Source organism: Lasioglossum baleicum, chromosome 7, assembly GCF_051020765.1.
Source record: "Lasioglossum baleicum chromosome 7, iyLasBale1, whole genome shotgun sequence".
Lineage (NCBI taxonomy): Eukaryota > Metazoa > Arthropoda > Insecta > Hymenoptera > Halictidae > Lasioglossum > Lasioglossum baleicum.
In genome coordinates, this window is record NC_134935.1 from 12401546 (window position 1) to 12424348 (window position 22803).

Below are 22803 nucleotides of genomic sequence, written 5' to 3' on the forward strand. Positions count from 1 at the left end.
TATAACACCTGTTACATCATGTAATGTCGAATAACTTTTAAAAAATTGGAACAAATGACCCGACTCTCTTCAGCAATTAGAAGAATTGATTTACGAAATGGGGTTTTCTTCAGAAAACGGGCTTTTCAACGCACTGTGGCGGCACACCGGCACCGCAGAATCGATTTTGGCGCTGTTTCGCCGATTAACGACCGGTTTGCCTACTTGCCCGTCTTTTTGACAAATCGATTCTGCTTCCGTATCTGCGCCGCGGCTTCGCTCGGCACGGCTCAGGGTGATTTATGCCAGCGCGCGCCTAGAATCGGCCCGCTCCGGGCCGCTCGGAAATATAAATGATGCGCCACGAATATCTCTATCCGGACAACATACCGCGAGCTTCGAATCGTTGTCTTCATTTAAATATGTAAAGCAGTGCGTATCTGATACACGAACTGGGAGACTGAGTGGCGTCCGCGCGACGACTGCGACTTTTGCTCCGCGCCGGATCGCTATCTGGAACCCCGGCTCTCGGCTCGTAGCTGCTTCGTTATTGAGCCTGCGTACATCGCTCGCCATTAAATTCCCCCTCGACCGCGTCCCAATGGATAATTAATCACGGAGTTAATTACGTAAGCTTCTTACTTTTTTCAGGGTGTTCTACGCGACCAACTAGAAGAGAATGGAGATAGGAAAACCCGCTGAATCGCATGGAACACTGAAGAAATAAAACAATTCCGACGGTGTACGTTCTTCGGAATGTTTACGAGATTGTTGTGTCACAAGAATACTTTCTTCCTGTTGCGATTCTAGGATATCACCTTAGATCTCTGAAAAGTTGACTTTACAAATGAAACATAATTTCTTGTTTCAAAGCGTAACACAATAATAGATAGAATATTGTCCTAGGCTCTTATGTGCAATCATTTCTGAGAAGTGCACAAGGGTTGCAATGCGCCGATTGCAAAAAGATTCCGAAAAACCCGCCATCGGTGAAGAGAGGGTATTCAAACCGGCGGCTAAGTAGCCTTGTCAGACAAATCTCCGGGCGACGGTGTCCGTTTTATCGGTGGATCGATGTAGACGCTCCAGTGTGGTCGAAATTAACAAAGGCTCCAGCCGGAGTCTTATCTCGCGCAAGAAGCAATCCATAAACAATTTCGGGATGTTTTACGGTCGAGGATACAAAGTCGGTGAATAAGGGTCGTTCATTCTTTGGGACCAGCGTCGTCCGCATGGGGTCCGGGAGGTTCCATCCGCCGAACTCGTTCTATCCACCGAGCGAAGCGAGCGAAAGCGGCTCGGCGCGGCGGAACATTGAAAAGAGAGAAACGAGAGGCTCGACAAAAGGGTCAGCGAATAAGCCGAAAAGTATGCAGAAGAGACCGGGCCGAGTAGTCGCCCGAGACGCTGGAATACACCTGTTGGTTCCTGACTCATGATCCCCTGCGGGGATACGAGGCGTGCCAGCCGACTCCTTCATTTTCGTTCCCCGAGCTTTTTATCCGTCCACCGTTAACACCGGTGTCGTTTATCATTACACGGACTATTATCGGGCCTATAATTATCGAAATTTATCACGGGCCCTGGGAGAAAGGAGGGTAACAGCGCCGCGCCGTTTCTCTAGCTCCGCGGCCCGACCCGACCCGACCTGACCTGACGTCGTGAACTTCATTTTCTCTTTTCTTATTTCGGCCGCGATATCAACTCGTTTAATACGGTCGTGCTAATTGCACCGCCGATAGCGTTCTCTCTCTCTTTCTCTCTGCCACCTGGGAAACTTCACGCCTCGGAATTATTTGCACCGTGTCGCGTTGGTTCTCTCTATTACGCGAGAGTGGGTCGGCGAAGTTCCGTTGGTCCGGTTCCAGTTACGTCGATCAATGTTTACCCATTAAATTTCTAGCGGACGAACGTGAGAAAGTCTGCCGACGTAATTAATGTCGGCTGATTGATCCACCCGGCGGCTGGAAACATTATACGATTCATATTCGAGGCGAGATTCAATTTAGTGTCGCCCATTAGCTCGTGTGCTTTGCAGTTCCTTTTTCAACTCGTTTGACCGGGAGAACCGCGCAGCTGCTTGGAAAGTACGCGAAATGTTCGAAGAAATTATCTTCGGGATGTTAAATGCGCCCGGGTGAGAGACGTTCGTGCAATTTTTTGATATGCTGGCATCGTAATTGCGCGACACGGAAATCATTCCGAGATGTTACGTTGAAAGAAGTGAGCTCAAACGGTTGGACACCCCACGTGCAAGCATATTGGTCGTTCTTAATGATCGTTCTTAATTATTCAGTATGATTTAACTATAATTAAGTTTATGTATAAAATTGTAGTATGAAATCGGGGCTTTGGGCAAGGTATCTACGTGTTACGCTTAAGCGCGGGGTGTGGCGTTCCTTCGGGCGAGGGGTTAAACCGATTCGATTGGAGACGTTCGACCCGATACTCTGCGGGCTATTATATTAACGCGTCCATTAGCCGTCATCAAAGAGAGATTGAATCAGCGAGAGCAGTTTCCAATCGAGCCTCCCCCGAAGCGTACTCGTCTCGGCGAGTGTAGCGTCTTGCTAATTTGCCCGACACAATACGCGAATGAGGGCAACGGTAACGTCCACGTGGGCCCGGCAGCCGTGACGTCACATCATTGATAGAGGCGCCCACATCATCAGAGGCCTCCACCGGCCGCGGATATTGTGTGCCGAGAATAGACGCCTCTACCTATTCGTTTCGACGCGATTCGCTGGGTTTGCAACGTGTGTGCGATCGTGTACGTGTAGATTCGCGCGGAGTATCCTCGGCGACGACTATGCGATGGCGGCTCGGAGGAGCCTTTCGCGATGTGGGAAACAGTGAAGAAGTCTCTCGGCGATGAAAAGAGCGGGGAAATTATCGAGGCTCGAAACGAAGACAAAGATGCCCCGAGGAACACGAAGCGAATTTATGCGCGGTGGTGTTTCGCAGTCGCGGGACCGAGATAGGACCCGCGAGAACAAGAGAGAGGTCCACACGTGGCCAGAGAAAGGAAAGAAACGTATCGTCTGGCTGAAGACACACATAGAACAGGATTGTGCAAAAGCTCGCCGTACTACTCTCATCTCGCTGATCGTTTCCTGTGCCATTATGCTACCGTTGCTGCCAAGGCGGTTATTCCCTCCTTAGGCTCTTTACGCCGCTATTGAAATTGCAAACGGAGAAAGTCGAAGGACGCCCGACCAGGAGGGCCATTTTTCTTTTCGGGAATCAACCGCAGCACGCGAGTTTCGGCGACTTTAATTATATTATCAGCGAGCAAACGCGCTCCACTCAGTGGCGCGAACGTATAGGACGATTGGACATTCGTACATTTGAGACGCGCGTTCACGATTAAATATCTCGAAAGAACATAATCGCGAGGGAGGTTCGTAGCCAAAAAAAAATGTCCAACATACTATAAGATAGCCCGACTGTGCGTGCGTCGCTGGAAAGCATGGGACCCAGACCCTCCTGATCAACGAGGGGGGATAATCTGATTTTATAATGATGTAATGGAACTTTCGGACTCCGTTTCAGAACACGACTGTCATTAAACCTTCTGAATAATCGTTTCGAAAGGTGGCGTGTATCTCTCGTTCCGTGTACTTAATATCATTTCATTTTTGTAAGACGTAATGGTCCTCGATGGTTCTGATATAAAGTTTTTTCCAACGCATCGAAAACTTTTACAATTTCAAACATCGCGGTTTATGTAACATTTAATGTTAAAATATTGCGGTCGTTTGTCCTTGGGAATAAAGATTTAAGAAACGGCGGAGGAAAGGCTCTCGTCGTAACATTGACACAGATAAATGTACATGATGATTGCGAGGTAATGGGTTACAATACGGGCGTCTCTCCGGCGGAACTAACTGCACTTGAACATTCTTTCGGACCCCCAGCAGCGAAATAGTTGGTAATACAGTAATATCGGATGTTCCAAAGTCGGTTGATCGATCAGTCAATCGACTCGCTTAATCACGCGGAATTGATTAAAGAAAGATGCAAATGCAAATGGTGTAATGAATATCCATAAATAAACGTGCAAAAGGCGCGGCACCGCCGAGAGCCTGCTATTAAATCTAACCTTAAGTCATTGTAACACACACGCGCACAGACCATAATTCATGCTCTAACGCAAAGTGAAAGTATCTTCAAAACAAATGATTTGTTACTACTGTTTGGAGCCTTACGCACGAAATTTCTCTTCTATTTATGCTCATTTTTCGCATTTCCTCAGACATTACCTTGTCGCACAGACATTCGAACGACAGAGGAGTACTACGGCTTTATCTCTTTTATTTTTGCATCTTCCCATAAATTGTTTCACCGCAAAAATTCGAGTAACGGAGGAGTACCGCGACTTATTCTCATTTCCAAGGTGAAAGATCTCGACGGACCTTTAAATTTCGTGGCAACGATTTCGAACGGGGCTATACATATTTCATGGGGAACGTTTCCGTTATTGGCGTATCGAGTCGTCTCAACCTCCGGTGATGAGAATTCACGAGTCAGAAGGCAATGATTCCCAGGGGGCCCGGTAAATGCAGGTGGCAGGTTCGCGGAACGCTCGCGTTGTCCGCTCGGAAAAGATTATGTATACCGTATTCAATCACCGGAGACGGTAATGACGGAATTATCCGGCGAAGTGATGAAAGTCAGGCTGTACCGTTTTTCGAGAGCGGGGCGCCGCGAAAATCATCTTAAAGTTATTACCAAGCCAGCCAACCAGCTAGCCAACCAGCCAGCAGCCATGGTCGTGGCAACCGTGGATGCCTTCGCGCGGCTTTCATCGTAAGGCCCCCCCTCTGTGCCCTGTTCCCGTCGATGTTACACAGGGGAGAAATATCCAGCGTGTCTGCTTAGCGTACCCTCGAAAACCCGGCGGTCTACGCGCGGTGTGTTTACTTTCCATAGATATTTTTTTATTACTGTTCCATGGCCCCATAATTGAATTAGCTCGGAGAGCCGCTAAATGCCCGGAGGAAGCGTACCACGACGGGAAAAGAAAGAGAAAGCCACCGAAGGAGCGGGGTGGATAGAAAAAAAAAACGATCCCTCACGGAAAGGAAGCAATTCAAGGGTCTCTGTTTATGCCCCTCCCCCCCCCCCCTCAAGAGGGCACGAGGAAAGAAAGGAGACACGCCGGGGCCCCACACCCTTTGTCGCCCGTCGAAGAACGGACCCCGGCGTTGGTCCCCTCTTAGAGCCTCGCGAGCGAGTTATGAAATATACAAACACGGCCAGTGCTCTTCAAATAATCCACTGTTGGCCCAAAGACTCTTCTCCTCGATTCGGTCCGTTACGTAGCGAAGGAGGGCCCTTGACGTGTACCCGTCACTGTGTATACCTCTCGGCGAGGAAACACGTCGTCATGCTCGGCTCGAGGATCCTCCCGAGGATCCCCTCGAAATCGGCCGTTCGTCTCGACGTAATTACGCTCGACAGGGCTGACCGAGGCCCTGGTGACACGTCACATGGGTGGCACAAAAAAAAAAAAAAAATGTATAGTATATACCAGCAATCGCTACTCTAGAAGCTGACCCCCTCGGTCCCACCGGTTAACTCGAGGACGCACGGTCTTTTTAATTACTCGAAGATATATCGCTCCAGCGTGTTTCGAGTTGCTCGATGACTAGAGAGCCTCTCGAGGACACCCGGCAATAATTGGACAAACTTCCACTAACGTCGCTACCTTGAGCCACCGTCGACTGTGAACACTTTTCCACCAAGTTTCCCTTCAATGGAGCCAAGTAGCCATCCTAACTCTTCAATCTTTAGGAGTCTATGACTTTGACTGTTAGGTACGATACACTTTCATCCATTATGAATTCTATAAATTTGATGAAGTGCAACATACACCGTTTCTGTAGACAACCATTCCATTATGAAGAGACCAAGTGAAAACGAATAGCAGGGTTGGAATCGGGGATTAGTCTGGTCGAAACCGTAACAAGAAGTGGGAAGTCTTATTATTCGAAAGAAGATCCCGACTGCGTCAACTGTCATAATAGCGAAATCCACCCCCGCGGCTGTCGGCGACGCGTAACAAATCGGCGGTGATTGGATTAGGGTTGGATCAGGGTGGATTAAGACCTGCTAATGGATTAGGATCGGAAACAGGCGACGACAATTGCGTGACCCCTAATCCTCGCGTGCATCTTCATCCCCAATGCCGTGCATCTTCATCCCCCGAAGTCGTGCATCTTCATTCCCCGATGTCGCGCAACTGTCGAGCTTCAAATCGGGATACCTGACCGGACGGGTAGGGGTTGTGTACCGTATCGAATGGTGGCACAGACGGAGGGTGAATTTGAAATTCAATGCGCGGTTACCTCGGCCGGCTATAGGTGCCGAGGCGATCGCGGATGTTTCTTCAATCGCGCAGCCTCAATCTTTGCTTTACAATACCGCGATTTGTAAATCCAGCGGAGGCGAACGGAGTACGACGGAGATTTCGTGGTCGATGGGGTCGGGTCGGCTGTGCGGCTGAGAAGGAGAGCTAGAGGAACAGAAGTGGTGTGTTACCAAGCGACTGGAACCGAATTGGAATTCTGCGTAACAGCTCACGGATAGAGGAGCAACAGACCGGAAATCCTTTGGATTCGATGGCTCTCTCGCGCGCCCGGCCATCGACAAAGGAATCGGGCCTAGAAATTCGCGATCGGCGCCGCGATACAATGGGCCCCGTGGAAGTCTTCGACGGTGGGCCCCCCTCCCATCCCTCCTGTATTGTTGCGAAACGCGACGCCGAGATTCACTCGACTGGCTCTCAACGATTTCGAGAATGAGAATGGGGCACAGTGGGCCGTTTCTACCAAATAGGTGGAATTCATTCAACCAACTTTTTAACTACCTTAACAATTCAATGCGTTTTTGACGATTTAAAACTCGCCCCAACACAAATTGCTTTAATTTTGATTTTTTTGTGAAATCTAAATAATACCTCTCCGGAAATCACTTTTATGAGATAAATACATTTTTTCTCAAAAAATTTCAGCGCAAATCGCTAGGTCCGTTTGTCAGTTCCAGAACTGACCCGCATTGAACGTGTTAAGAAGTACCTTAAATTCGGTTTCATATTATTTTACCATACAGTAGACTCCCGTGTAACGCGATCAAAAAATTGTTTAAAAAGACTGCGTATTTATATATTTTTTATGTGACAGTAAATTTACATATACGAAAACTGTCTAAAACGACTGTACACTTACTGACACAAGAGATACATATACATATGCATACAGTACTTTTAAACAATTTTGTGATCGCGTTATACAGGAGTCTACTGCACTGAAAAGAATTGTTGAATTTACTGATGTTATGGTGGCCGTACCCCGTAATGGAGTCAGGGGCGGCGCTGCCATCTGGCCCTCTAAATTAGAAAAAAAGTACATAGTCGCGGATTATCACTCGTCGAATGGGCTTGCGGGGACCTTCTGTCGATTCATTGCGATAATCGAAAACGCATGGTCGGTTCCGACGATTGTGCAACGCCCGCGCGAATCGGTTTTTCGAGGATCGTTTCGCGGTTTCGCAACTGTGCTTCGTCTTTCGAGCTGACTGAGAAAATATCGTTAACGCCGTTTACGACGATTTGAACGCCACGAAAGAGAGGAGCCCGTGTTTGTTTAACGCGTAATGGTGAATAAATATTTCCTCGGTTGGCCGCTGAATCCTCGGAGTTCGAGGAACTATCCCGGGTGATTCACCCGGGAATTATTCGTACAAATTCTATTTCCTTCCCGGAGGAATAATTAATTTTATAAACTGCGCCCTGTCTGCGTTTGCGCGTCAATTAACGTTCCTGAATGAGCGATAAAGATTTGTTGGAGGATCACCGCGGTAACTCGTAAATACTGTTTTACTAGCTTGCAACGATACTGATTAAATGAATTGAGAAATAACGTACGAGTTATACGAGGTCGTCATGTTACAAGACTCGCCCTGTTTGAAATAGTTATTTTCAGAATCTTTGCAGTCTCTGATTCTGATAGTTGTTGTGTGTACTCACCGTCCATCGAAACGTGAAGTGAAGTTGCAGGGTGACTGGTTCGGTGAGGGTGAAGGTGTTCTGGCCGAGGGCGTGACTAGATACGTTGCCGAAGCTACACGAGCCGATGGCAGTGACATTCGATTGATACTCTTTCAGACAGAGCCAGAATGCCGTCGAACACGGCGTCGTGCAGGGTGGTAATCCTCCTTTACCTCCGCCATCGCCTCCCCCGCCGCAACACCTACCGTCTACCAGGGTGCCCCTGTTGTTCGTCAGCGAGAGGATCTGCACCTCGAAGAATCCGCTCGCGTGTGTCGCCTGCACAATCAACAACACCTCGTTATAATACACTTATGATATTGATGATATTGGTTACAATTATGAAAAATAAAAATTCGCTGAGTCCATTGCCATAAACTGGAGCAAAATCTGAAATTTCGGGTGGAGTGGAGTCAAGTTTGAGGATTCCTCAAAAATTTGTAATCACATAACCAATTCAATTTTACATTTTAACTTTTGATCCCGACTCGACCCGAGTCGGCTACAATTTCAGGACCCGACATTTCAGGTACCCGCACACCCCCTACAATTTTATTAAAAAGTGGACGGTTTTTACACCAAAGTGTACAGTTATAGAGGTTTCCAGATTCACGGAGTAGCTTATTTTACGATTGATTAGTCCGTTTTCCGCGTTGCTCCGATTTCCACAGAGACTTCTTTCGAAAGTAAATTATTTATCAACTAATCGGATCGGTTTTTGCCGCTGGTTTTGCGTTCCTCTCCCTCTGCCGAGCCTCTCTCGTTCCAGGGTAGATTGTAGAATGGAATTGGAATGGAATGGAATTTATCGAGTTCATTACAGCGCGCTTCGTTAAACAGCACGATTTCAGTCGGTTCTTTCTAATGAGCATAATAAAACAGCGGGATTTTCCAGCTGGCCTCGTGAAAACGGAAGACTGGACACGCGGCCCCAGGAGGCGAAAGGCCTCTCGAGTGTCTGTTACGAGCACGCCGCCAGCTTAGCCTAGCCGATTCGGTGAAAGAAACCGAGCAGTTTCAACATGTAACTGGCAATTTCTCGAAGAGCCCTCTGGATCACCGTATTACATACGATGATTGAAATTTACCGCGTGCGTTCCTGCAAATTGACTCTCCTTCCGACATTAAATTGCCGAGGTGTACTTTCCTATCGGCCTGGTGAGAAACCCCGCGCATTGACATTTGAAGATCTGCTACTTTCCTCGTCAAACGACATATTAGCATTTCTGATCGATGCGCTCCGGCACGACAGCAACAGTTTTGTTTAGTCCCATTCTTTCAAGTACGGCAATTCTACAGGCGCACACCGGGCGGTAAAACCTCCGTGAACTTTAACATTTGCTCGTCCACTCTGAACAATTTATTACCGTACCACGGACGCTTTCATTTTTTTTTGATAAATTAGATATAGAGAATTACTTTAAGTGCTCGAGTTGTCTTTATTGTCTTCAGAGTCGCTGCCATCCGATGCCAAGAACAATTTGAGGTGGAGTAAATTCTACAACGAGGAACTTGCAGTATCTCCTATAAATTAATAATTTTTCGCCAGATATAGGTTAAAATATTTATATAGAAAATGTCGAGATGCATCAGGCAGTGTATAAAAAAAAGTATGATTCCATTTTTAAAAAGTGAAGGTGACCTGAACAGCGTTTGCTAATAAAGTCTGTTTTTATCTCCAAAAACAACGCAGATATTTAATCGCTAAATCTTTGACCACCCTGTACATTGATTCCGAGCTGGCGAGCCATTGTGGAACGAATTTGTTTCGCCGGTTGGAGAGTTCGATTAATAATAAAAGCGAGAACGCGCCGCTCCGCTCGAAATCGTCTGCTTTCGACGCTCAACTCGAGAGAGTCTTCCTTTCATCGTCCGGTTACGAAACCCCACGGGCTACGTACACTTCACCTACACCTATCGGTTTCGAATGCATCGGCCGAGGCGACGCGACGACTGCATCGCAACTGCATACATACATATATCGCAGGGGGAGCACGTGCATTGGCCGGTGGCATGACGGCGCGCGCGCACGTCCATGTGTGTATATGTGTAGGCGAGGAATCGGTGTGTGATCGTGCACACGCTGCCTCGCGTACCCCGCGCGCGGCCCTCGGTAATTACCGTAAGAGTAAGATCGAAGGTAGAAAGCGCGGAGGATCGTCTGCTGGCCTTTGCTTTCCACGACGCGCTTCCTACTACGTTATATAACCCCGTGCCGCGAATGACATTTTCGCTGGTGAACCGAGAGAGCTCCTCACCTCTCTCGGCTTCTGCGGTTTCGCGGACGAACGTCGCGGGAAACGACGCGGCATCCTATCCGTATCATCATTACTTATTCTTATAATTGAGGAGCTAGTGGATGAACATATACTAATTGTAATTTCTAGTTTAAATGTAGAACGTAAAATACATCATGAATATCGTCGATATTTATCGATAACAGTGTCTCTACCCACAGCTGCCTCTAGAGCGCAAGGGTCCGACAAAAAGAGGCAGGTACGGAGTCCCAGAAATGTATTCGTGCGCCTAATTTGTTCCCGAGTTTGTCGCCAGATGTTCCGCAGCTCCTTGTACATCAGCGGAGATGGAGAGGAATCGTCGTGACCGTAAAATGGCACGTCCCGGCGTGTATTCGCAAACCAGACTCTCTGAGAATCGCGGATGGCTCGTCGTAAAGGTGCGACGAGGTTAGAGAGGCTGAGGACGCTAAAATCCCGGAGACGGAGGATGGTTTTCGCTGTTGGGGAGCGCATGTTTGAGGAGAGACGACGCGGTGTAACGACCGTCGACCGTTTTATTGGCCATGCATACTTATTCTAGAGGTCGGTCTCTCTCTCTCTCTCTCTCTCTCTCTCTCTCCCTCTCTCGGTAACCCGTTGCCTCCCGAAAGAAGTTGAGAATTGCTCTCGCGCGAGAGAGGAAGCGGAGCAGAGGACAAGCGCGAACTGCGAAACCGTTTGCGCGCGGGCCCCATCGGGTTTGCACAGTCCGATCACGTGCGGACGTGAAATTGCCGGCGGACCAGGGGCCCGCTTGAAAGCCAGCACGCCGACACGGAAGAGGACTTTTCGAAAACTGGGATCGGTCGTTTCGATGATACGACGGATGGGTATCGGGCGTAACACGAGCCGGGAATTTTGAGCAGCCGATCTCGCCGCGACCGCGCCGATCTCTTTCTCACGCGGCAGCCGGCCACTGGCTCCACGTTTTTACCCGTGGAGTCGATTGGAATTGGAAATGTCTAGAATTGTTCCCTCTTTCGTCGACTTTCCAACTCGTTCACTTCTATCCTTTCTGCCTTTCTCGCAGAATCATCCCACATTGGAAATTTAGTGTTCGCATACTTTTTGGACCACTGTGTACATACGTATCTTTTTCTACACCGTGTGAAAGAAGAGTTGTAATCAATTTGTGTGTTTTTTTTTAAACGATACGAGCTTCAATCGACAGCAGTCGAACTGTTGTTAATTCCTAAATTAGCGTAGCATGACTAAGGAGAAAATTATCCCCATTTTCCGCGCGACTCGATCACACCGAGCATTGAAAGAAGGCATGACACGACACTTTCCCACATGGCTGGGGGTTCAGCTGCCACCCAGCGATAATTAGCGTCTATTCGAGCTGTCGAGAGGTGTAATAAACATGGACACCCCGTATTAGCGACCTCTTCCCGACGTGAACCGCACCTTCCAACCTCGGAACAATCACTGCGTCCGCGTCGCCCGCTTTCACGGTTATTAGGTCAATTGTGCGAAAGCTTATTTTTCTCGTGAGGCGCCCCCTTGCGTACACTCGATTGTTTTCTTCCTTTTGTTCGTGTTGCGCAATTGTCTTCTCCACTTGTATCTTCGAAAATGTTACAAATATCACAGTTCATTGCGTCATACTCTACAGATTTTAATTTTTACTCAATTTTGAATTATTATTCAAGATGGTGTTGACATTATTAAATTTGTTTGTATTTAGGAAATTACTAACATTCAAGTAAATTTCACATACACATAAAATGAAAAAAATTATGTAGAATTGTGGGAACAGAATTTGAATAGGATGGAAATCATTCTTAACTAATATGGCGGTCATGGCGTTTACCTTGTTGAGCAGAAAAATATGTGTCCCGCAAGACGCTTATGGAACATTATGAAGCGAAAGTCGAAACGAAACGAGTATGCTGTGGTATCTAATTAATTGAACGTCTTTCGGAATGTTCCGTAGTTTATTACTAGGATCAGTTGTCACTGAGAACGGTTGGGAACTATCAGCTCATGTCGGAAGTCCCCGAGAAACCTGCGCAACGTGATGAGCACTGCAATGAACCGACTCATAATTTTTCGTTTTCGATCCGTGTGAACACACGCGCGATCGCCGGCGATAGTACCGTAATATAAACAGGCATTAACGCGGCAACCGGTTAAATGCGTAAGAAAACGACGAACGGGGCTCTCGCTGCATCAGTCATTAAAGTGTCAACTACCTCCGACCACTCAGCGATGCATTCCGCTTCGTCCGTGGACCGCTTGCTTTTTATCGCTTTCTGGTACACTACAAGAAACATCTTTTAATTTTCCTCAAGAAATCCTCACGCTCTCTCTCTCTCTCTCTCTCTCTCTCTCTCTCTCTCTCTCTCTCTCTCTCTCTCTCTCTCTCTCTCTCTCTCTCTCTCTCGATCTCTCGAAACTTCTTCTCGCCTCCTCGTTCTTAATTCAGGTTTATACGAAAGCTAATCTCATCGAACGACCTCCGCGCGTCAGATGCGGTGAAAATGAAAAAACGTTTCTCCCGCTGATTTCTTTATCCATCATGCTGTGCGAAGCTTCGTCTCCGGCGTTCGTGCTCGAAGAAAATGTTGCACGTTGGAATCTGTTCCCATTAGCGCATGTTAATAAGAAGAACACGGCTCGACATCGATGCTAAAAAGAATTTCTCCATTAATTATTCAAAGAAAATCCTTGCCTGCGAGTGCATACAAAAAGGTTCAATCCCTCACACCTAGGTCGTGGACTGCATCGACCATCGTTACAGAATATTTTCTACGTGGTGGAAAATCAAGAGTTACAGACACACTCGGCCTTAAAAATAAATACATTTTCATATGAATATTATTTTGTGTGATAGTAAACATAATAGTGAATTAGGACGTTAGTAGGAGATAAAAATGTTTTAAAATATTTTTTTTTAGTAGAAACACAAATATAGGCCTGTACTATAAAAATCCATTGGCAAGAAAATATTAGACAATTAACTGATATATACGTTGCGTCGAGAGATTTAAAAACTTGACCATTATTTATTTAACAAATGAGCTGATTTTCAGTCGATCACAATGAAGCTTATAAAAATACGTAGTTGTAATTGTAGATTGTAAGAAACAGAAGTCAAATACAAATATCTTCCATCCTTTAAAAATTGCACGCAGTTGAAAATAATATATTCATATTCTAAAATTCTTGTAATTTCTTCATTGTTTTAAATTTCAATGAATGCATAAAATCCGCAGTCTAATCATGAGACGGGAATTTTATGGTCAATTCCACCTATTTTAGAGAAACCGCCTACTGAGCGACGCGTGCAGAAGGTGTCCGAAAATCGGTCGATCGTGAGAATCCCACGGTCAGAGGATCCTCCGTGACGAAAAGCGTCGATTTCACCCCACGAGCCCTTGGACCACCAAGGTTCTCCCCTGTTCCTGCACAAAAAAGAAAACCGAGCGGATCGTTCGCGAGAGGAGAAACAAAGGGGCACGCAGGCTGTCGCGAGATTGATTTCTGGACACCTGGTGCACGGAGTCGGCGAGCAGAGCGGAGCGTTTTACGCGCGTTTTAAACCCCGGGCACGAGAATTACCGTGGCCGTCGGCGCGTATACATCGTTCGTGACTTGTTACGAGTCTTGGCAGAGAAGCGTATACGTGCACGAGGATGAGCCACACGTTTTCCTCTGTCTGCGTGCCGATTCGCAGGAGAAACAGCCTCTCCTTTCCGCATAGCCAAGGTGCAGCCAGCCATACCCCAAGAGAGAGAGAAGTTGCTCTTAGTTTTATACACGTCGAAGCTCGCGGGAGTTAATACGAATAACTCATTCGAGCGAAAAAACGACCCGGCGAACGCATACTGAGGAACGAGCCTACCGTATCCTTTCTGCTATTTCTCGTGGGATCCTCCTTCCCGGAGGATATCGAAGGAATCCGGCGTTCTTTGTTGTACACCACTCCCCGGCCCGCTCTTACCGCGTTTTAATCTCGCTTCCTCGCGGGACAAGCGCTTGACGTGGAACCCCGCGTTTTTTAAACGACTCCTAGATCGCGCCGCTGATCTTGCCGAGCTGATTAACTCGCGCTAAAAAGTGTGACGTACCTGGTCGCGCATATTTATGCGTGCGCGATCGCGAAGACATTGTAGGCCGCGAGAGTCTCATTTTACAGGGTCTTTCAAGAACTTCCGGAAGTCGCATGTAAATGAAAGACATTGTGAAAGATCGTACTGTAATTTCCAATAAAAGTTTTGCCAATTCTCTAAATTCTAAACATGCTTCTTTACGAACAACTTTTGGAAGCTCTTGTCGAAGACATTATACAGGGTGAATCACGAATTGTGATCAGTAGAGATCACTCTGTTATTAGCAGTCCGATCTTTTTTGAAACGGTGGTATTAGAATGTATGCTACGTTTATTCAGTCGAAGTATGGATGCTTGTTAACGTGATTTAAATACAAAGGACACCGCATCGAGAGAACCTGCAATTTGATCAGCTCGCGAGATTGCATCTGCCTGCATTAAGAAAGAAATTAGGTTAAAATCGTTTCTCGTAATTTCGAATCGAGTTTCTCCGAGAAAGAAATCCGAAAGCATTATGCTACGATTAAGAATAGCGGAGTGTTCTCGTGAAATTGTCTCCCCGTGAAATTTCTGTTCTAAGAACAGATTTAAGGTCAGTTTTGTATTGTTCTTATTTGAAGGGGGGTTTGTATCCCTTTCTGGGCCGACCGGGGAACGAAGTTTAGGGACATACACCATGTAATTGGTATGAAGGAAAGAAGATGTACGAACATAATTGCCTGGTTAAGTATATAATTTGCCAGAGGAGACCAAGGGTAGATCGTTCGGAGTAAATAGGGTCATCAGGAGAGCGATCGGAGGAAACGGATCGCCGATAAAATTTTATTTCCATCTAGCGAAGCGGTTCTGGACGACTTAATAACAAGATGACTCCTCGAAAACGGCGTGGATCGTCCGGTATAAATGAAGGCAATACAGCGCGCGGCGCGGCGGTGTGCGCGCACTGTCCAGTTACGCGGGTTAATTGTTATCGACGATCTCATTAGCGCGCGTAAAACGGGGGCGGGGAACCTATGAACGGGATACGTGTAATTATGTAAATGCTTAATTAGAGCTGGATGTAATTATGTAAAAGCCGCGGAAGGTGCGTTCTCAATATCTTAATTGAGAACCTGTTAACCGGCTAGTTCGCCGCGGATGGATCAATGAAGGCAGACTTTATCGGCGCGCAACCATGCCAATTAGCGAATTCTGCTCGCATTCGGCGAACGAAAAATTACAATGAAAATAAAAACACTCGGAAGCCTCTCTTCTCTCTTTCTCTCGAATTACCGAGTTCACAGGATCGTTATGGCACGTTTGAAAACAGGAAGCTCGGGGATAAGGAAATCGAACCGACCAAAGAGACCCCGTTGCTATTTCTAGCACAATTTATGCACTATACGGGATTTCCAGGTACGATTCCTCCTTGCGAATTGGCGCTCTACTAATTCAAATTGTAACACTCTCTTTAGAATACGTGTTAATCCCCGCCTTGAGACGTCGCATGGAGGCAAGTTGCGCCAAAATTCTGACCAAAGGTGAACAAAACTTTTTCTCCATTTTAAAATGATTACATTTGATTGAGAAATGACCGAATCATGATTCTTCACCAATACCCAGTTTCGATTGTACGATGTGTATAGTACACAGTGTTTGAAGTAATTGTACTGGAATGATGAAATGTATCCAATCTGTATAATCTCACTAAACGTAGAATAAAAAGCCGATGATTTGATCGTAAACACGGCAATCTCCGAGCGTCGATCTGCTCCAATTAGAGCGCAAATTGGGCAACGTATCAGACACTATTGTTGAACAAACTGGTCGACGAGGATCCAGAAAATCGCGTGTCGCTAACCGGTACCCTTGACAGTTTCAAAGTCGCTTTACCTCGAACGGGATGAAACTCGTTCACGAATGGTAACGACTTGCGGATACTTCGATCGGCTATTAATTTCGTACCGACACAAGGGCGGATGGTAGTTCTGAAATGAACAGCGGACTGAGCGTTTCCGTCAGTACCTATCCCGTAATTCACGATCACCGATCATCATTGTTTACCGATCAGCATCGAGAGCAGTCCCGTCGTCGCCGGGCTCTCTCGAAATCACGATTGGTTGCTCACGCGACCTATGCTGGACCGGAAAACGAGCAAAACGAGGAGGAGCAGGGACCCTGAGTGCGAGGAAGCGTTCTCCGTCGGTCGAACGGCAACAACAACACAGCACAACTGACGCGAATTCGCCTTCGAAAATCGTCCGGAGCCTTTCATTTTATCTTTGAGAGTTCCTAAGTCGTAGGTAGTAATTACCGGTGGCCGCTACCTGCCCCGGTGAAATAGACCTACCGAACACCATTTAATTTTACACCGGACGGATACTCACGGACCTATCCTCACGGACCTATCCTCATGGATTTATCCTCACGGACCTATACGGACACGTATCCTCGTTGTTGTGCGCAGGATATTCGCGTACCGTGGAGCTGTGTGAGGCCAGCCATCGATCATATATATATCTCTCTCTCTCTCCGCGGTGAGGCCTATACTTAATATTATTTGCTACCCACTCGATTCCGTCGAGGCTGCCCGGCTGACCCGTCGATCGACCACAAATTACCGAAATAATTAAAAACTGTTAGAGCGCGCGTGGGAAGTCCTGGAAGTCCTCATCTTCTCTTCATCCTCCTTCTCCTCCTCCTCTTGAACAGGGTCCACGTCGCCGTCCCCGACAACAGGATTGCGAATCCGCTGCGAAGTTACCCGGTCTTCTAGTTCCCCGGCCGACTCGGGATTATTTCACGGTGGGTGGAGAGACACGGACGGAATAAATTAATTCGATTCGTTTCTTTCCCTTTGGCGGCCGCTTCTCGGGAAGCTGGAGACGTCCGGGACTCGTTTCGGTTTCATTTCGGTTTCGTTTAGTTTCGTTTCGTTTCTTTCTTCTCGGAGGGGGCTGAACGCGAGAATTTAGTGCCTTTTCGGTGAAAGTTTTCATCAGCCGGAATAATGGAGAGCTGAAAGCCGGGTTTTCATCCGACGATGTTAATTAAGAGTGGACGGCTTTAAATTTGATCCGTCGGGAGATTATGTAGAAATCATTTCTTTTTCGACCGAATAACAGTTTTGGCCTGTTTCTAATTAATTAATAATATTTTGATCCGTACGACACGCGGCGTTTAGTCGGAGAAGCGTAAGAATTTATGTTCGCGAGTAAATTGTGATTTATGGGCTGTTTAAGTATGTATTATACCTACTTGTGTTCAACATGCGATTTCTATCGACATGTTTCGCAGGCATTTCACGTTGTTGAGTAACTTTCATATAATTATTCTTTTTAATAGCGAGAGCTTGCTAATCTTAATTATCAGCACTCATTTTTTTGTGATTTGTAGATTCCACTTTCTAAAGTCACGAGGCTGATATATCCGAGCGTTTCACGAATTCACAGTAGATTATGTCATCATGATCAGACACAGGAGATTCGATCATTCCATTGTAATTCCAATATGTAATCTATTAACTTGCATAACAATGATCGAGTATTAATTTATACGATCTGAAGTTAAGTGAATTATAATGCAAGGTGCAAACTTCATTATCAACTGGTAACAATTATTAATAACTCTGATCATTTGTACCAGTGAGATGGACAAGACTTGTGCGATGCGAACAATTGAAATATCGACTATTTATGGATAATCAGCAATTATACCTTTAGGATCCACTTATAGTAACTATCGCGCGAGAGTTAAAGGGCATGATCGCCGGCGTGTGTTGGAGTAGCTTGGAGCGAGGCGGACGCAATCCTCGGCGCAGCTACCATTCCGTCGGCAGGATGAAATTTTTACGAGGCCGATCGTCGTTTTCTCATGCGATTTAAGGAGTAATCGTTGCGTGGGTGTATCGTGTTCCACGTGGGAAGAGCCATGGGAACTTGTCGCCGGCGCAGAAACGGCAGGCCGTTATCGATGAGCTTTTGTTAGCTCGGTCAAGGGTGGATGAAACACGATCGAACCTCGGGTCTCCGAGGATCATCCAGTTTCTTTAACCTGATCCGTCTACCTGCCTGCCGGGGGAATCGAACACTCGAAACAAGAAGAACAGGTGTGAGTCAAGACCATTTTGCGGCCTCCGCTCCGCACCGCCGAGACCGTGTTCGCCCGCTCCAGCTCCGCGCCGATAGAATGCAGACGCTGGTCTCGCTCTATTAACCAACATACATGGTATCCGAAAACTTCCGAGTCTCAGTAACAACCTGTTCTCCTCGTAGCCGGCTACCTCCTTTTGTCGATCGGGAAATAGTGATTTATGAGGGTGCTTCGGATGCAAACGACCACGCTGCCTGACGCGGACCGACCTCTCTCCTCGCCAACTTTATTCGCCTTTATTGGGCTTCTTTTCCTGCGTGTCGTCCATTAACATGCGAATCACCTGATTGACAGCCACCGACTCTCTTCCAACTCCCCGAGCATAGGGTTGCTGACCTGTAGGCTTGATCTCCTTTTTTCTCTGACGAGTTACCAAATTCGTGGGAAGATCCGATCTCCTTAGACTACGGTAGAACCTCGCTCGTTGCACGGAACAGGCCGAGAATGCGTGCAAACATCAAGGTTGCGCAACGCAAGAGGTGCATCCAGTCCATAATATCTCCGCTCGAGATATTATGCCAGCATAATTCCTACCGCGAGTTCCAGAACTTCTAGTACCGCGGTGGTGGGAGTCGCCGGTATGCAACGAACGGGGATTCCGTGCAATAATCGAAGTTCTACTGCACCAGCAAATAGACTCCGAACAACCCAATAACAAAATGCAAAATGAAAAATAAAAGTTTGACGATTCGCGACTGTCGAAATAATTGAACGGTTCGCAGTCCGCTCGCAATGTATATGCAAAGCTTTTCGCCGGTGTAACACGTTTATAAAGTTACAGAATGAAACTCTCGCAATTAACGGCTGCTGTTATTTTCCTCCGCCGCCCTATTAAGTCTGGACACGTTAAAATTTGTCGTGACAGCGGGAAGATTCGCGGTTTAAACGCATTCAAATCAGCCCTGTTATATTCGTTCGAACCGTAACGGCGCGGGACTGCTCAATCATCTTTTTACGGGCCGGACTGAATTAATTTAACGAGCATGACGAAGAAGGGTGGTGTCGCGTTCGGTAATCGATGCGCTCCGTACTCTCTCTTCTCCTCAGGTGTAAATTTCGCGGCTATTTGGCCACGTTCGTTGCCCTTTTTGCAGCTTATTCGTGGCGGTGCGCAGGATCGCGAAAAACAATCAATCTGATCAGCCGGGAGCACCGACGATCCCTACCTTCAAAGGTGAAAAAAGCGGCTCGCCGAGCCTCTAATCAACTGACTATAGATCCCGGAGGTGATTACTCCCGATTACACGTTGCGTAAGCACGCGTGACAGTGGCCCGAACCCATTAAATCGGCTCGGCGCGACAATAAACGAAAAAAGACAAATTTTGGGGCCCCGTCCCGCCCGGGCCCGAGACACGATTCCGTGCAGTCCGTAAGGTGCACGCTCAAATCAGGTCCGGCCCAAGTTCATTGAACACGAAAAACGACGACATGTTGCGCCCGATAATCGATACTCGACGTGCTGGGGAAAGCTGGTCCAGCTGAAATCACTGGTGCCAGCAACGAAACTATAGACAACATGTTTCTGATAAAATCTTTAAACGTTCCGGAGGTAGAGGTGTGACTATCGATACTGTTGTCGATAAATATTGATAATATTGATATACTACCAATACTTTCTTATGTCGATAATATCGTTAACCCCTTGTACAACAATTCATTTTTTGGTTACAGTGATTAGAACTACTTTGTTGTTCATAAGTTAGACTGCGGATTTTATAATACGGTCAAATTAAACATTAAAAATATTGTTAGCCTATCGACTTGTCAGAGCGTGGACCAGACAGAAGTAGATAAAAAGATTTGGTTTTACTAAAATGTTACATTATTTGCGTGAGAATCCAGGAAGCAATGGGAACCGCGCAGCCACTGTGTCGCAAAAAGACTTTGCCGAGTGAGCGATCGCGATCATCGACGCCCTCATTTATCTTGCATTACCCGAAAGACGCCGAACTGTTCGCGTTCCCTTTCCGCGAACTCATAAAACCGTGGCTCGGGTTCCTGGTCGGTGCGGCACCGTCGGAGACTGGCTCGCCATCATGGCGAAAAGGACTGGCAGGCACGCACCTGTGCGCCACGGTCCATAAGGTAGAAAACGCGGGCCTGAAACGCAACACACAGCGTCACGCAGGTTCGCGCAGCTCCACACCACATCACACCACCACCAGCATCAACGCGGGCAGACAGCATTATCTGTCTATCTGCGAAGCGCGTCCGCCGAAGCGAGCCTTGGGGCTGATTTTTATAGGAGGTTCGCGTGACCGCTAGCTAAACGCTTCGTTTTAACCCGCCCAACTCCGCAGTCGCTGGACCGGCTGTCTCCTTCTCTCTCTCTCTCTCTCTTTCTCCCCGTTTTCACCTTCTTCCCGGTATTCCACGTCGTCGTTTTCTCTCTCTCCTTCTCTCGCACGATGTACCATTTCTGCGAGCGATCCCCTTCTGGCGTTCACGTGGTTCGAGGAGGCTCGCTTCCTTCTCGTCTTCTGCGTTCGATTTCATCGGATAGCTGGCATCTCGTTCCAACGATTTATTGAGACGTCCATGGTTTTTCTAATATCGAACACCGTCGGGTACCATTTGCATTTCCCTTATCCTGGTTCAGGCATCGCGGTTTTCCTCAACGGTACTTCCGCACCTGTGTTACGCCCGTTTCGTCCTTGTACTTCCACCTGTTCCCTCCTCGCCAACCCCCAGGGGCGTTTATCATTTTCGTCACGCTAGCTATCGGCTCGTCCCCCCTTTTCGTCCAATTCGCGTCACGCCACGCCGACGACGTATGCACACTATTGCACACGCGCGTATGCACGATCTCGCGCCCGTCCACGGCCGACACAGCCTACGGGCCGTCCAGCCGCTGATAATTGGCCGCGGTGATACCAGGCGAAAGAAGAGGAGGAAGAAGAAGAACGCGCGGACCACGAGGCTACCGACGAGCGGGTAGACAGGGATCGGTTCCCAGGGCAAAAGCGGAAGCGGCTCGCTAATGCGCTAAACGGGTCGTCATCGAACGCCGCGGGGCATACGAGCGTCTTTTTCTCAACCCCATCTAGTCGGCCATCCTTGATCCACCAGGGACTCTGTTACAGGCCGATTGAAAAAGAATTGAACGCCTCCCGGACCTTTTCAGCCAGCCTATTCTGTGTCGCAGAGCTTGTGCCGGGCCTTTTTCAAGGTCTCTCGTCATTGATCTCTCTCGGCCATGCTGGCTAGCCATTTTCATTCCGATTTGCTGATTGTGTACTTTTTCCGGTCCTATGTCGAGCCAGACTCTCGACATTAACTTTCGCGCCTTATTTTACCGATTCACATTACATTCTGATACACCACATACTGGATAGACTATATAATAATTCGAAAATAAATGAATGGTAGATGGAAAAGTACAAGAAGAACCAATACGCTGCGGTTATGCCAAGAACAGTGTCGTAAGTGGTTGATAATCCTATCGTAAACAAACTAGTCTTCAACACGTCTGTAAACGAAAGTCTTTGCAGTTCGTCGTGTATACTTGTATTTCCATCTAACGCACAGCAGTGTCTATCTAAAGAATACGCGCAAAATAAGGGAAGAACAAACACGCATTAAGGAAAGCGCAACGCCAATACGTAGCGAATCCAACGGTGTTATAGCTGCTCCTTCCGGTCGCCTGAGTATCTTTTTCCTGTGCTTGCCCATAAAAGACAAGGCAGAGCAATAAACTGAAAACTGTGTATTGTGTCTCGCGATCATCGTCGGCCGGCGAACGACAAGGAGTGTGTCGGGGGCTGAATTACACCGTGAACGAAGTATCCAGTTGGCCCGAGATTTACGAGTTCAAACGAGAGTAGGGCTATAAAATAATCGGATTGAACGGTGTTCAAACAGATCCGCGAAGGACTCTTTCACGTTCGCAGAGCGGGCTCTCGATCTCGGAGAGCGAGCCGATTAAAAAGCAATTTTACGGCGGTTCGCGGAGTTGTTGATACAACCCCGAAGCGGTTCCGCGTCGCGATTTTCCGCGGCACTCGCCCTTCATCCCCCAAACCCCCGGCTCGTTTCGATGCGATGGAATTTCTATGCACGGCCACTATGCGAACCGAACGAACGAACGGACGGTCCATTAAGCTTGAAATTGCAGGATGCTTCCAGCAATTATCGTAAACCTCCGTTATGGAGGCTCATGCGGGGAGATCGATCTCTCGACGGACGCGAATGCACATGCGAGTCGGGCCGCGAGACGAACGGAGCCCGGAGAAGGATTCACTCGGGCAACTTTTATCAGGGACCAGGCACCCGATTATAATTCATCGTGCCTCCATCGGCGCGTCTTAAT

At 47.5% G+C, this 22803-nt stretch overlaps 1 protein-coding gene across 1 annotated transcript in view; it reads right to left on the minus strand.

Moving 5' to 3' along the window:
* Ser (protein serrate) overlaps positions 1-22803 on the minus strand; it is a 54747-nt gene that overhangs the window by 26209 nt on the left and 5735 nt on the right. Inside the window, exon 2 of the mRNA XM_076426907.1 lies at positions 8009-8308. Coding sequence (XP_076283022.1) covers positions 8009-8308 — 300 coding nt within the window. The remainder of the gene's footprint in view (positions 1-8008; positions 8309-22803) is intronic.